The sequence below is a fragment of the Lemur catta genome, chromosome 11 (genome assembly GCF_020740605.2).
Source record: "Lemur catta isolate mLemCat1 chromosome 11, mLemCat1.pri, whole genome shotgun sequence".
Taxonomy (NCBI): domain Eukaryota; kingdom Metazoa; phylum Chordata; class Mammalia; order Primates; family Lemuridae; genus Lemur; species Lemur catta.
The window spans coordinates 29,169,614-29,185,613 of record NC_059138.1 but is presented as its reverse complement, the minus strand read 5'-3'; the positions used below and the strand labels follow the sequence as shown (position 1 = coordinate 29,185,613).

Below are 16,000 nucleotides of genomic sequence, written 5' to 3'. Positions count from 1 at the left end.
TTAAAATCTAATATTATTTTAACTTTGTGCAGAGCAGGGAAATCTAAAGGCTGTTGATCCTGAGTCTAGCTCCAGTTTCAGTCCCCTTCATTGTCGGCTATCTCCTGTGATGGGAAGCCACAATCGACCACCATTTGCCTCTCTGTCTTCATGTTGGTTATTACCATTAATATAAAAACATTTCCAGTTTTCATGAACAGTTCCATATGTCAGATTTTAATGAAATGCTAAAGGATGTTACTGATAGACTCCACGAGATTCAGTTCCTTCTTTGCGTATCACACTTCCTGCCAAAGTGCTGTGGACTGTGGAAACAATGACTGCCATGGAGCAGCGTCTCAAGTTACAGTATGCTGAATTCCCAGATATCTATTTAGAAATAAATTATGCCCATGAAATGTATGTAAGGCACGTTTCTGCTGAAAAAAACCAAAAACCAAAAACCAAAACAAATCCTGGGAAAAACCCTGAATTAAATTGAGACGATGGAGTACCATATAAAAGAACAGCTCAGTCATAGGAGATTTATGTTATTCTTTTATCATTAATTAGACATTTTAACATTCAAAAATCTAATGCATTTTGTTTGTTAGATGTGAATAAATACATCGATCGTAAGCAGAAATGTTTCAGAGATGTTTTGTTATTTAAGAGATAAAGTCAATAATAGTAATTTAATTAATAATAATAAATACTGACTCTTGGCATTTTACCATTTACATGGTGCTTTCACCAGTATCTCATGTGAACTTCACAGCAGCTGACATCTTGTCTATGAAAGCGGAGACACAGAATTGCCAAAAGAAGGATTTAAAGTGGATCTTGCTCTAATTCCACTACTTTTCTCACCTCATACCTTTTCATAGTTGATTTATAGTAGTCAGTGTACCTTCTTAAAGAACACTGTCCATATTTTATTGGAAATAATAAAGCTTTCAAAGGAGAGCAGACAGTCCATCACCCTCTTACTTCCATCTTTGAAGGTTCAACAGTTAGCTCTTTCCTTTCCTACTTGTGGTCTTGTGTTTCAGGGATGCTGCCACCAGTGGATAGCAGTATAAATAATCACCTATTCTGAAGGGTTTGTACATTTTCTGAGATTTAAGGAGTCACTTTCCACACAAGCTAATCCATTTTTTCACTCAACAAGTCTTGTTAGGCATTAGATTTAACAATGAAATATTTATTCTTTATTTATATTTTTATAATGTCTTTTTATTCACAATTAAAATTTATATAAACTTTGCCATTTATATGGGTTAATGTTTCCGAAATTTAAGGACAGAAATATAACTAATTCTTACCAAACTTTTGTAATGCTTTTAGCCAGTTATCCTGACACTGATCATGTGTGGGTTTACCTTGTTTCACTGCACTTTGCTTTATCGTGCTTTGCAGATGTTGCGCTTTTTACAGATTGAAGGTTTGTGGCAGCCCTGCATTGAACAAGTCTGTCAGCACCATTTTTCCAACAGCATGTGATTACCTCCTGTCTCTGTGTCACATTTTGGTAATTCTTGCCATATTTCAAACTATTTCTTTATTATTATATCTGTTATGGTGATCTGTGATCAGTGATCTTTGATGTTTATATTGTAATTGTTTTGGGGCACCACGAAACGTGGCTGTAAAAGGCAAACTTAATGATAAATGAGTGTGTCTTGACAACTCCACAAACTGACCATTCCCCATCTCTCTCCCTCTCTCCTCAGGCCTCTGATTCCCTAACATTGAAATTAGGCCAGTTCATAACTCTACACTGGCCTCTAAATGTTCAAGTGAAAGGAAGAGTCTCACCACACTCTCTTTAAATTGGAAGCTAGTGAGGAAGTCACGTCAAAAGCCAAGACAGGATAAAAGCCAGGCCTCTGGCACCAAACAGTTAGCCAAGTTGTGAATGTAAGGGAAAAGTTCTTGAAGAAAATTAAAAGTGCTACTCCATTGAACACACAAATGATAAGAAAGCAAAGCAGTCTTATTCCTGATATGGAGAAGCTTATAGTGGTCTGATAGATCAAACCAGCCACAACATTCCCTTAAGCCAAAACCCAATCCAGAGCAAGGCCCTAACTCTTCAATTCTGTGAAGGCTGAGATAGGTGGGGAAGCTGCAGAAGAAAAATTTGAAGCTAGTGCTGGTTCATGAGGTTTAAGGAAAGAAGCCTTCTCCAAAACATAGAAGTGTAAGGTAAAGCAGCAAGTGCTGATGTAGAAGCTGCACAGGTTATCCAGAAGCTCTAGCTAAAATCACTGATGAAGGTGGCTACACTAAACAACATTTTCAATGTAGACAAAATAGTCTTATGTTGGAGGAAGATGCCATCTAGGCCTTTCATAGCTAGAAAAGAGAGGTCAGTGCCTAGCTTGAAACCTTCAAATGACAGGTTGACTCTATTGTTAGGGGCTCACACTCATGTTGTTGTGCAACCAAACTTCAGAACTCTTTTCATCTTACAACAATGAAGTTCTATACCCGTTAAACTACAACTCCCAATTTTCCTTTCCCCCCAGCCTCTGGCAACCACCATTCTACTTTCTTTCTCTGTGAGTTTGACTACTTTGGGTATCTTATGTAAGTGGAAGCATACTGTATTTGTCTTTCTGTGACTGGCTTATTTCATTTAGCAGAATGTCCTCAAGGTTCATTGATGTTGTAGCATGTGTCAGAATTTTCCTTCCATTTTTCTACTGTATGCTTTTTAAAAAAAACTCCACAATGCTACCATCTTATTCCTGTTGTTTTGTAAATTATTTTTCCTGCCTAACAGTGTGGTATAGATGCCTTCCCACATCAATATTTATATATCATTATGTATATGTCATTTCTATTATTACCACATATAGCATCCCTGTTTTATAGATGGGAAAACTGAGGCTCAGAGGGAAATAACTTTCATTGTATAAGTAGCAATGGCAGGAACGAAATCCAGGTCTGCTTCATTCAAGAGTCACACGCAGTGTGGTTTGTATAGGTCAAGAGTGTGATTATTGTGGAAAAATGAAGCAGTTTTGAAGTTTAATGTCTGAGGTAGCTAAAAGACTTGACTTTGTGCTTTTGTTATAGGGAAGCTCCATGACTTGAAGTTTGTGGTTGTAGCAGGCACAAATATCTGTCTCTAGAAACATTTCCCAACTGTCATACTTTACTGCATTTTCTCTTGGAATTTCTTTTGTATCTGTGTTAAGTCTGGGTTATTTCTAAGAAGATAGCCATTGTCATGATTAGAAATATATTTTCAATAGCCTTTCAAACAAACAGAGATAAAAGGGCAGAGAGGAAATTATCTGCCTCTTATCTGAAGGATAATGAAAAGTGAAGATGTCGTACATGTTGAACTTTAATAGAAATATGCTGAAACCCTCAATGAGGTAGGTCACATGTCATGATTAGTGTAGTTCATTGCAGAATTATTGTGTTTTAGAGCTAGAAAAGCCCACAGAAATAATATAAACTTCTTAATTTCATAAATGAGGTACTGTTGTGTAGTGTCTAACCAAACTAGTTAACTGTGCAATTAGGATTGCTAAGTCTTTTGTTACTCACGAATTCTCTTTCAGGTATTGTTGGAGAACAGGGTCAGATTTTCTTATACCAAGCTAGTTATTACTTGTATTTTGTACCATGAATGTGCATTAGAGAAAGTTTTCTGGCTTATAATGCAATACATTTGGGGAAAATGGGAAATCTTAGCCAATGATTTCCATTTTTATATAATCTTTGAGGCTGGAGATGTATGCCAGTTGGAGATGTTTTTTGCTATCCTGTGAAAGTGATTGAAGATTTCTCAGAAGTTGGTTCAGCATTTACCACCAATTCTAATGTGATAGGGAATGAGCAAGGTAATGTGGGCAGTCACGACTAGGTATTGCTCATAGTATTATTAGAAATGAAGGGAATTGGGGTGAAAGTTTTCTTGAATTTCCAACCCTGATCTATCAGGCAGTTGATGAAATCCATTACCTTTGTGGATGTTGTCGATGGCAGAGACCTAATTGAAGATCAAGACTTGCTCATTCAGAAAAAGGCCAAATCAACTAGAGTAAAAATTATAGAACAGGGTTTGGCAAACTATAGCCCATGGGCTGCCTGGTTTTGTATAGTTTGCAAGCTAGCAATGTTTTTTTAAACATTTATAAATGGTTGGAAAAACTTAAAAAGAATAATAGATTTCATGATGTGTGAAAATTGTAAGAAATTGTTTCAGAGTCTGTCAATAAAGTTTTAGTGGAACACAGCTACGCTAGTTTGTTTATGTATTGTTTATGGCTACTTTTGCACTAACACAGCAGAGTTGAGTAATTGTGACAGAGACTGGATGGTCCCACAAAATCTAAACTTATTTACTATTTGGCCCTTTATAGAAAGAGTTTGCCAACCACTGTTATAAAACATCAAGAACGATTTGTGTTTTGGAGTACCATGGAAATTTGTGATCTTTGCTTACCTAAAACTCTACCTGAATAACTACCATATTTCTTTTCTTTTATTTTTTTTTATTTTTTTTATTTTGAGACAGAGTCTTACTCTGTTGCCCTGGCTAGAGTGCTGTGGAGTCAGCTTAGCTCACAGCAACCTCAAACTCCTGGGCTCAAGGAATCCTACTGCCTCAGCCTCCTGAATAGCTGGGACTACAGGCATGCTCCACCATGCCCAGCTAATTTTTTCTGTATATATATTTTTAGTTGTCCAGCTAATTTCTTTCTATTTTTTGAATAGAGACAGGGTCTCGCTCTTGCTCAGGCTGGTCTTGAACTCCTGAGCTCAAAGGATCTGCCCACCTCAGCCTCCCAGAGTGCTGGGATTACAGGCGTGGGCCACAGCACCCAGCCACTACATTTCTTGGAGAATTTCTTCACTGTTTTTCGCCTCTGGGAGAAGCCACACTAGTCCATTCATTACTGTTTTTGTGACTTTCTTTGCTTATTTTCCAGTGGTTCCTTTTGCCAACAAGGTGAACAGACCAAAATCACGCAGGAAGGTCTGTGGTTTGCCTAAAGAAGCTTTTCTACAGAGGGATGTCTGGCTTGGGTACCTCCTTGTTTGTTGTAAAAACCTGGATTTTGATTCTGATCTTTACATTAGAGCTTTGATTCAAATGTATATAAGATGACCTTCACTGTCAGGGTATAAAATGAATAAGCATATTTATTGTTGGATCCATATTTGTAGGAAGAAAATCTTAATCTTTCTTATTTTTACCAGGCATTTTAGTAACTTCAGTCATGTTTCTTGTGACTTCTAATTTTATATCAAGATTAATTGATGTGTTATTTTTTACTGGTTAACCTTAAACACGTAAACCCAATGTCCTTTTTATTGTCATTTCTGATAGAGTAAAAACATGAATGGTTAGGAGACTACACACTACCTCTTATAAAAATTATTTCTCCCATCTTTCCAGCTGTGATTACTTGATGTCATTCTCTTGGGGCCCATGTAAGAAGGAAGTGGCCCTGCTAGTTTATACGAGGTCTGTGCTTTGCAGCCACTGAGAACTGTGGATCCTGCCACCATTGCCACCATCCTTTAAAAGCGTAATAAATGTGTGTTGTCTATCCAGAAAGAGCCCTTATCTGAAGGTTTGGAGTTTGGTAAAGTAGATTCCTTATCAAGTTTCACCCATGCCTTTGTTCATAATTGTGCTTTTGTGTTTGCTGAGGATGATTCTTAGCTTTGCCTAGGTTCTCTACCGGGAAGAATGGAGAGCACTGGTCTGGGTCACGGTAGTGAGTTGAGTAGCTGGATTCCCTCCTCACTTTATAGGGCTGTTTTGTTATCTGCTCAGTGCTTGATGCTCACCTGTCTTAGCTTACTTAAGAGTTTTGAGGTATTGGGGGTAGAACTCACTGATGGGAAGATTTGGGCTCACTCTGTAGGAATCTTCTTGATCCAGAGAATCCTTTTTGCCATGGAGTCTTCTTACATTTTGGGGTAGGCCGTGAGGTAGCGTTGGGGCTCAGTAGGCTCAGTAAGCAAAGCCAACAAAAGATGACAGAATGTGAAAAGGAAGTGCTGAGGCGGATGCAGGCTGGCAGTGGTTAAGAAGCTGGGGAGAGCAGCAAAATGAGATATCTTAGGTAAAGTTTGTTCTGACTTAGTAGAAAGGGGAAATTGGGATGAGATAGAACCTAAGGCATTTTGGCTTAGCCCTGAGATGTTGGTGACAATCAAGACTAGAGGGAAAAACCCCATATCATCATTTCTGAAATGTGGAAAAACAGGGTAAGCATTCATAGTCTAACCCTGGGGTTTTAAAACATGTGCAATAGCAAAGGGAGTTATTGTGTAGGTTGGAAATGATATTTAAGATATTATGGCAAAGTTATGATTTTTGGATTTAAGAGGTAAGAGTCAAGTGGGAGCCATCCTCATTCTCTGCCTCTGGGGAGGGTAGGTAGAGAACTGTGGACTCACGTGATAGGAACTACTCCAAATAGGAAAGCCATGAAAGGGAAAGAGAGGAGAGCTGTGGCTCAGCCCCTGAGCTGGCATCTGCAGAAAACCCAGCCCTCTCTGTCCAGCTGTCTCAGTCAAGTCCTGGAAGGACGGGTCTCCTTGAGAAGCTTTATTGCTGGTACCCAGGCCACATTGTCCTAAGACGTGTGACTCACTGAGCCATGTGCCCTCCAGGAGGCAGGTCCTCTGACAGTTATTTCTAAGTTTGTTTTGTGAGTGTGTGTGGTCTGTTTGTCTACTCACCTCTAGGCTGATCACCGGGGGCCTGTCCAGATAGGAATGTGTGCCTGTGAACAGGGGGAGGCTCCCTAGGAGCGTCAGCATTCGACATAAATGCCCTGGACTAGGATGGTGCACCCGGCTCCCTTGAGGAGGGGCTGTTCCCAGAGCTCTAGCAGGATAGAAGAGGGGCTGTTGTGGGCTAGAAGGGGAGGAACAGTTATCAGCAGGAGTAATGGAGTTTTCTCATCCAGTTGTAATTGGTTTGAAGTAGAATCCTAGATCATTAGAGTTGAACTATATCTTAGGGATTATCCATCCACCTCCTCATTTTACCAGCTAGGAAACAGACACCTATGAGGGTTCTGGTACTTATCTCCGACCAGAGAAGTAGTGAGTGGCAGTGTTGACTCAGAACTCTTGATTCAATAACAATGCTTTTTTTAGCATGGATCATGAAGGGTTAAGTTGTAGCGGGAAACTGGGATGGGGTTCCGGGGTGCAGAGTGCAGTAAGTACAAGGTATTGCTGCCTTGGGAAGTTGTGGTTAGGACAGTGGTCCCTGGCCCATAGGCTAGAACAGGTAACCTGAGAAGGACTTCTGACTTAGGTGCATTGCTATACATTTTGGGGAGGACTGAGATGTGATTGGGGAGGGGCATCTAGGCAAACCAGCTAGTCTCATTTGCTGAGGGTGAGATGGGGATAGAGAAAATTCTTGGGGAGGTAGGTTGAAGGCTCTCCTGAGTGAGCGTTGAGATTACAGTCAGATGAACCTGCTCTAAGTCTTTATAGAGTCCAGGCAAGTAGTATCTACTGTGACATTTGGAGAACTGAAAAAGTAGAGAGGGACTTGGTGGTTGCTGGGTATGCAATGGATAGTGCATGTCCTTTTATGGTTATATAGCTTTCTGCATTTGAGTACTTATTTCTGCTTAACTGGCTAATGCAATTCTCATTTTAAGCTATCACAATGACTTTAAACATTATCGTTTTCATTCTGCCTCTCTGTTTAATTTTTTTACATGTTGGAATTGATATAGAATATAAAAAATAATTTTTATAAACTCTGAACTGTAATATTTGGCCAACTGTAGGATTGGTTTTATTAGAAAGAATGAAACCTAGTTTTTTGAAATTATGTTTCTTTTTTTTGCTTCCATTTATTGATCTAGAGAGGCAGTATTGTATAGTGGTTAAGCACAAGGACTCTGAGCTAGGCTACTCCAGTTGAATTGTGGCTCTCCTAATTATAGTGTGTGACCTTAGGCAAGTTAAGCTATTTGTCTTCCATGCCTCAGCTTCCTCATCTATTAAGGTTATTAAATATGAAATGTCCAGTTTCGAATCAAAAGTTTAGTTTATTATATCTCAAACATAAGGAAGTACAATTAATCAAAGTATGCACCTAAACTATGGACACAGTTTTGGCATCTTAACAGTAGCTTCTGTATGCCAGCAGCCAAGAAGCATGGAGAGCAAGTGATGATGAAATCACCAAAGACATTTTCCAGAGCTTGTTGAGAATTGAATATTTTTCCTTGCGAGAAGCAGTCCAAACCCTGGAAAAAGTGATAGTCAGTTGGTGCAAGGTCTGGTGAATACAGTGGGTGACAGAGAGTTTCCAAGTCCAGCTGCTGTAGTTTGAGTAGTGTTGTTTGTGTGACATGTGGTCAAGCATCGTTTTGCAAGAGGATTGGCCTGTCTCTGTTGACCAATCTCGGCTGCTTAATAACAAGCATCCTCATCATTTTGTTTAGTTGGTTGCAGTAGACATCTGCTGTAATTGATTGACCAGGTTTCATGAAGCTGTAGTGGATAATAACCACAGCTGGACCACCAAACACATGCCATTAGCTTTTTTTGATGAATATTCGGTTTTGGACTGTGTTTAGGCACTTCATCTTTATCCAACCATTGTGAGAACACTTGCGATTGTCAAAAAGAATCCATTTTTCATCACGTGTAACAATATGGTGTAGAAATGTTTCACCTTTATGTCATGACAGCAAAGAAAGGCAAGCTTCAAGATGATTTTTCTTCTGACGCTCCTTTAATTCATGTGGTACTCATCTATCCAGCTTCTTTATCTTGCCCATTTGTTTCAAATGGTCCAATATTGTTGGAATAGTAATGTCAAACCTTGTGGCTAATTCATGGATAGGTTGAGATGGATTCGCTTCCACTACAGCTTTCAGTGCATCATTATCCACCTTGGTCTCAGGTTGCCCACATGGCTCATTTTCAAGATAAAACTCTCCAGAATGGAACTTCTCAAACCATTGACATACTGTACATTCATTAGCCACATCCTTCCCAAATACTTTGTGGATATTTCGAGCTGTCTGTGCTGCATTGGTTCCATGATGGAACTCATATTCAAAAATAACACACATTTTTGACTTAGCCATGGTTTCACAAAAATTGCTCTAAAAAATTTGAAAGATAATCACAAGCCAAACCGAGTTTGAAAGAATAAGAATGTATCTTCACAATAAAAATAAAACAAGAAGTGTCAAAGTGAAGTGTCAGAGATACCAACTGTCAAACTTAGTACTGAAGGAAATTGGACATTTCATACTTAACAACCTAATGTATAATACAGGCCACCATGCCTGGCTAATTTTTAAGAAATTTTTTTTTTTTTGTGGAAACTGGGGTCTCTCCATGGTGCCCAGGCTGATCTCAAACTCCTGGCCTCAAGCGATCATCCTGCTTTAGCCTCCCAAAGTGCTAGAATTAGAGGCATGAGCCACCATGCCCAGCCTCATCGAGTTGTTTTTATGGTTTAAATAAATTAATGCATGAATAAGAACAATGCCTGGTACACACAAAGTGCTTTCTATCTATTAGCTGTTACTGTGTTCCAAGCATTGATCTAGGCCTTTTGTCAATTTATGAGCAAACCAAGGCTCAGAGAGATTTAGAAACTTGCTTAGATCATCCAACTAGTAAGTGGTGGCTAAGGTGGGACTTGAATCATCTCTGAGTAAGCCTGGCTTCTCTCTCTGTTAAGCCTGGCTCTTAACCACTCTGCTGGGTTTCTGAGGTATAGAAAATCACTTAACTGTGAGTAGGTTGTAGGTTTAAATCTACTTACCCATCTATCCGTCTGTCTTGTATTTTCTAATTTAGGTTTTTCATTATGGTCTCATTCTATCAGTAAAATGCACTTCCTTAAAATATCTGTGACTTAAACAAGATTTATAGAACATAAAAATAAAACCACTCTTAAAATAATGCTACTCAAATAATTAGATAAGAACTTTAAAAACCCATGCTAACAGAACTAAATTGTGAAAGGCATAAAATTTCATTTCATGTGACATCTGATAATGGCAATCAGCACACTTGTAAGTTTTGTGGAAATTAAGATAGTTATTGTCAAGCATTTTGAGCTTGCCATTTTAGAACAATCATGATATTAATATTTTAGCCATTTACACATCTTAATTACCAGGCAGAAACTATATCAGATTGTTAAAGCTCATTTGGTCTCATTCTATCAGTAAAATGCACTTCCTTAAAATATCTGTGACTTAAACAAGATTTATAGAACATAAAAATAAAACCACTCTTAAAATAATGCTACTCAAATAATTAGATAAGAACTTTAAAAACCCATGCTAACAGAACTAAATTGTGAAAGGCATAAAATTTCATTTCATGTGACATCTGATAATGGCAATCAGCACACTTGTAAGTTTTGTGGAAATTAAGATAGTTATTGTCAAGCATTTTGAGCTTGCCATTTTAGAACAATCATGATATTAATATTTTAGCCATTTACACATCTTAATTACCAGGCAGAAACTATATCAGATTGTTAAAGCTCATGAAAAGCTTCCCAATCTGTAAATTAGATTAAGATAAAAGAGAATTAAGGCCTGAGAAGTGAGAGGGGCTGTTTCAGCAACAGTGACAGGTGAGGTTGATGAGAATTAACAGCATTTGACTGTTAGCAGAATGGTGGTATGATGGGCTCTGCTTATGGTAATGAAGCATTGACTAGATGACTGAGTGAAGTGATGCTTTCTCATTTCCTTTTGTAAAATTATTGTGCAGATCTGTTAAATGATAACATTTAACCCAGATTTGTGTACTATACACTTTTGATAATATATTGAAAATTAGAAATCATATTTCATAGTATTGTCAATGTTATAATTTCTTATGGAGAAACTTATTCAGTGGAAAAGAAAGTAATAAAATAAAAGCAAAACATTCCACTGCTCCAGCAAAACCATTCTAAACAACCAATACTTTTTCTTCAAAGTAGCTGCAATTGGAAATTGTTGAACCATTCAGGTTGCTTGAAACAAAAAATGAAAACTGATAAAAAATTGAAAAAATTGTTTATGTTTTGTCTTTTGGCAAGGCGAAGAATTGTATCAAGTGAAGTAGCCATTGTTAAAGTTTATTTAAAGTGTTAGCTAGGACATACTCAAGATCAAAGCAATTGGCAATGAGGGAAAAGATGGCTCAGGGTATGTGGCAATGTGACATTAAAGATTACATCAGACAGAGTGTCTCTCAGTAATGACCTATGTCCTTTCCATTTGATGTCGTGGATAAATGATTTCAAGGTCTTAGATATGCTTTAAAGGATTGTTCGTTCATCACCTTTATTAGGTTTGTTTTCACATTAATCCAGTGTGTTTCACATGGATCAAGTGTGCATATGTACTATAAAATGAATGAACATAATGACAAAATGAGGACTAAAAATTTGGATGCTGACCCCTTTCAGATTATATGGCTTTGTATCATTAAGTGCTAGGATGAAATATGGGTATCTTGTGTTCTTTTCACTTAGTGAAATAAGAGACTTTTTTCCCCCTAGTTTTAACTGAATAATTAATAGAGGAACGACATGGGAAGAAATAATGGCTTTTTTCTAAGAGAGACTTTTCTAAGGACAGCTTTAAAAGAACAGACAAAGGAGAGCAGAGCCCTGGCCGTTGCTGTTGCAGCTTGAGTCAAGATAAGCAGAAGTGTGGGTGTGCTTCGTGTCACATGGCAGGAGGTTTCCCCAGAAGTGGTTTGCCAGACCCGGGAGCCGTTTCATTTTGTGGCTGTTAGGAGTTGTAGTCTGGAAAATACTCGGCTTCCTGCTTACTGCTTCATTATGGATTATACAGGTAAAATCAAATTTAAAATATTTTCCAGTCATGTAGAATTACTTAAAAAATAATATTTTAAAAATTGTTGGTTGTACATGTACTTTTAAAAGTATTATGCATCAATTTATTCCTGAGTATGTATGAATTTGTTTTATGTAAATTGTGATTACTTTAGGCTAAGCACTTAAGGGAATTTCTCAGACATACCCTTGTTGTTTCTTTATTTCTGTTGGGTCATTTTCAAACAGACTTAAAATAAATTACAACCCATAATTAATCCATATTTGTCCCCTCTGGGCCCAAAGGTTTAAAGCACAAACATCTCAGTTCAGATTATGCCACATAGGGAATAAAATATACACAGTGTACAGAGAGTTTCTGGTTTGTTTTAAATATTTTTGGCATTGTGGTGGTGATTTTGTGCTTGTGTGTGGCCCAATCTTTTAGATGGTGTTAACATAATGAAGTGAATTGGAGAATTTCAGTTTTTATCTTACATTTTCTGAGTGTAGGTGTGTCCTGGTTTTTCTCATGGATAACTAGCCTCTTCCTTTTTTAAATTGCAGAGCCGTGTTCTCAATTTCTGGTTTCACCAAATGGTAGATTGGTACAGGTTCAGGAATCAAGTTAGGTTGATCCTAACCATGGGTGGGTGGTTGCTTGCTGAGTAAGTGGGGATTCCCTTAGATCGGGTGGGGTGAAAGTGTGGGTGGGAGGTGAAGAAGTGAGGAGGCAAGGACATAAGTCTTTGCCCAAAATTTGTGTAACCAATTCAGAATTACATTACCCTAAATTTGAACTTTTGGGTAATGATGATGCTGTTGACAGACTGCTTTTAAACTAAAGTTCCTTTAGTTCCAAAGGCTTTTGGAAGAGTTTTCCTCTAGTGCAGACCCACCTTCCATACCCAGTGTGATAAAAGTCCCAGTGTGCATTCAGATTGTACTCTGCTTACATAGTATTTATTAATGATCCCTTTAGACCTGTAGATGGACCTTTGGCAAGACAGCTAGTTATGGTATACAAATAAAATTTTTGGGAAATTGGTAATTTAAAATGCTTGCTATTTAAAGGACTTTGGTGACTACTTTTTGAAGATAAAACATTTTAAAGCAGTTAGTTGCCCTAAAAAGATTTGTTCTATAAATTTTTCATTTTTTATCTTAGAGTTTCTTTAAAGCAAGTATACCTGTATTTGTGTGTGTGTGTGTGTGTGTGTGTGTATTTTGATTTTCTTTTCCCCATAAGATTAATATACTTTTATTCTAGGGTTCTGAAATGAAATTTACCTGTTTTTTAGAAGGGTTATTCTATTATGTTAAAGCAAGAAGTAACACTCTTTATACCCATATGCAAAGAAATAAAATTTGTAAAATCCTACCAGAGAGCTTTTCTATAAGTATACTTTTTGGGGGGGGGTTGGGGACAGGGCCTCACTCTGTCACCTTGGGCTAGAGTGCAGTGGCATCATCATAGCCTACTGAAATCTCAAACTCCTGGGCTCAAACAATCCTCCTGCCTCAGCCTCCTGAGTAGCTGGGACTACAGGTGCAAGCCACTATGCCTGGCTAATGTTTCTGTTTTTTTGTATAGATGGGGGTCTCTCTCTTGCTCAGGCTGGTCTCGGACTCCTGGCCTCAACCTACCCTCCCACCTTGGCTTCCCAAAGTGCTAGGATTACAGGTACGAGCCACAACGCCTGGCCTTAGCGTACACTTTTTATTGTAAATATGTATCTTTTTTCCCCCCAAAGAACATAATCATTGATTAATTCTTTCATTTTTCTATAGTTTGTATATTGCTGTTAAAACATTCCTCTGTTGTTTTAAAGTAAGCCGTATAACTTTAACATGCTAAATAGACATTAAAAACCTAAATGTAAACAAAGGAGGTGGTTTTAGAGACATTCACAGATAGGACACTTTCAAATGTAGTGTGTGCTGTAAAATGAGATTAAATTTTTACCACATTAATGAATACATTAATTACATTAACTGATGTGGTAGGAAGCTATTTTGAATATTCTATAGTGATTTTCATAAACATTTACACATTTGCAAATATAGCTACATTTAATCCATTAAACTTTGAAGAGAACAACTCAGTTCATGGCACACCGATTTTTTTTTTTTGATTAGAAAGAATTTATTTTGCTGTCAGCACAATTTAGGACAAACACTTTTGTTCTGATGGCATCACCGTAGCACTGAAGGGGACATCTTACTAGCAAATTGATATTTGATGATTCAAGAATAGATTTATTGTAAAAAAAAACTTAAGGAGCCAAAAATACTTCTGTTCAAGGCCTTTGCATGGAATACTCTTACTTCCATGTTATGCATGAGATTTTTTTCAGGTCTCTTTTTAGTAGCCTTTCTTGACAGTTTTACCTAAAATAACCTTCCCATTCAATTAGTCTTTATTCTTTAATTCTTCTTTCTTCATAATATGTACCATCACTTGACATATTGTGTGTTTGTCTGTGTGTCTCGCCCACTGGATTATACGTTCCATAGGGGAGGGAGTTTGTTCATGGCTGTACTCCTAAAATGTAGAACATTAGGATCCCAGGAAATAGTCGTTGAGTGAAAGCATGAATAGGGTTTCCTTTAAAATTGACTATTGACTTACTTTAAGATTTTCACTTATGCTTCTTTATCAATAGCATTCTAATTTAATGATTATTTTTTGACCACAAAATTATTTTGAATGTTAATCTTTCATTGCTCATTTTATCTTGAAATTAATAATATTGCCTGTATTAATGGAAGAGCAAGATCACAGGCAGGAATAATTAGATAGAATGGATAATCCATAGATCACTTTTGTTTTGAAATGTATGATTTTTTGAAGAGGGGACAGTGAGGGACATCAGATCAGTTTTATTCTTCCTTCATTTTCCTTCATTACATTTTCCTTAGGCAACACATAAAAATTTGTGTTCATTCTCTGAGCTGGCTAGAGGATAGAATTGGAGCGAACTAAACTTTTGGAATCATTTTTGTAAAAGATAGGTCTTCAGTGATGTGGATCCAAGCCTTCTAAAGTGCTTAGAGACACCTCAGGCTTCCAGGTTACAGAAACCTTCATAGGAATCAGAGGATGTGATTTGTGTGCAATTTGGCTGGCAAGTGAGACACCTGATGTTTTTTAACATACTGATCCTGTTACAGTCTAAAAAGTAGACTTCTTGAAAAATATTACAGCCTTTAACTTACTCTTAGAAGTCTGCACCAAGAAATAAATATACACCCTCAGAAGAATGTATTTTCACATATATACACATATATACATACACAACACACACCACTCCACATATGAACTGAAAAAAGGAGCAACATAAATAAGTTGTCAAAGCAGTTATTTATTGCATATAGACCATAGTTTCTGTTTGAAAATACCTCTTACCTAGGGACCACTTTCTCATTCTACTTCCTCTCTTGCCTTTGTGATGGGCATGTCCATTCACCGTTTGAGTGACTATTCATATATAACATCTCATACACAATTTTAAATAGATCTATATAAGGTTATATTTTGGCTTTAAGGTTCAACCCTTTTGAAATGTATTGCCCTTTCCCACTTCCTACAGTTTTATCTCAACACCATTTTTGATATTCCCCCTTGGTTGTTGACCTGACTGATTATTTTTGAAGGTATACATTTTTATTAATTCCTGCAATTTTCGGTAGTCTTCCTGTCATTTTTAGTTTTCTCTGGTGATTTTTCTCTTTTAAGGATTATTTTCCTCCACATTTTCAGCTTCTATTTTCCCTTCATTTCAGTTGAATACTTAAAATATATTTTGGCAATTATTTATTCATTGTTCAAGAGGTATTATGATAGAGTGGTTAAGAGCATTGCTTTAGAAACAGACTTGGGCTTGTATACCAGAATATCATTTACCACCTGCGTGACTTTGGCAAATTATTTTACCATCTGTCAAATGTGGATAATAGTGGTATCTACCTTGTAGAGTTATGATGAAGATTAAATGAGTTAATACATGTAAAGTTCCCAGAATAGTGCCTGGCACATAGTAAACACTCAGTAATTATTAGCTATTGTCATTCTTTCACACAACAAAAGGTTTATTCTTTACCTTATGTAGCATTATCACTATTTCTTTTTAATGATTCAGCATTTTCAGTAAGCTAACTGTCAAGTTACCTTGAATAAATTATGGTACATTCATACAATGA

At 37.2% G+C, this 16,000-nt stretch overlaps 1 protein-coding gene across 8 annotated transcripts in view; it reads left to right on the top strand.

Moving 5' to 3' along the window:
* Positions 1-16,000, top strand: part of ST7 (suppression of tumorigenicity 7) — a 233,914-nt gene that overhangs the window by 36,381 nt on the left and 181,533 nt on the right. The window contains exon 1 of one of the 8 annotated variants that reach the window (XM_045564843.1): positions 11,511-11,816. The exons of 5 other annotated variants lie outside the window; for them this stretch is intronic. In XM_045564843.1, coding sequence (XP_045420799.1) covers positions 11,804-11,816 — 13 coding nt within the window. In that variant the 5' untranslated portion in view covers positions 11,511-11,803. Of the gene's footprint in view, positions 1-11,510; positions 11,817-16,000 lie in introns of those variants that run through there. 2 more of the 8 variants (XM_045564844.1, XM_045564845.1) reach the window with 2 other exon arrangements.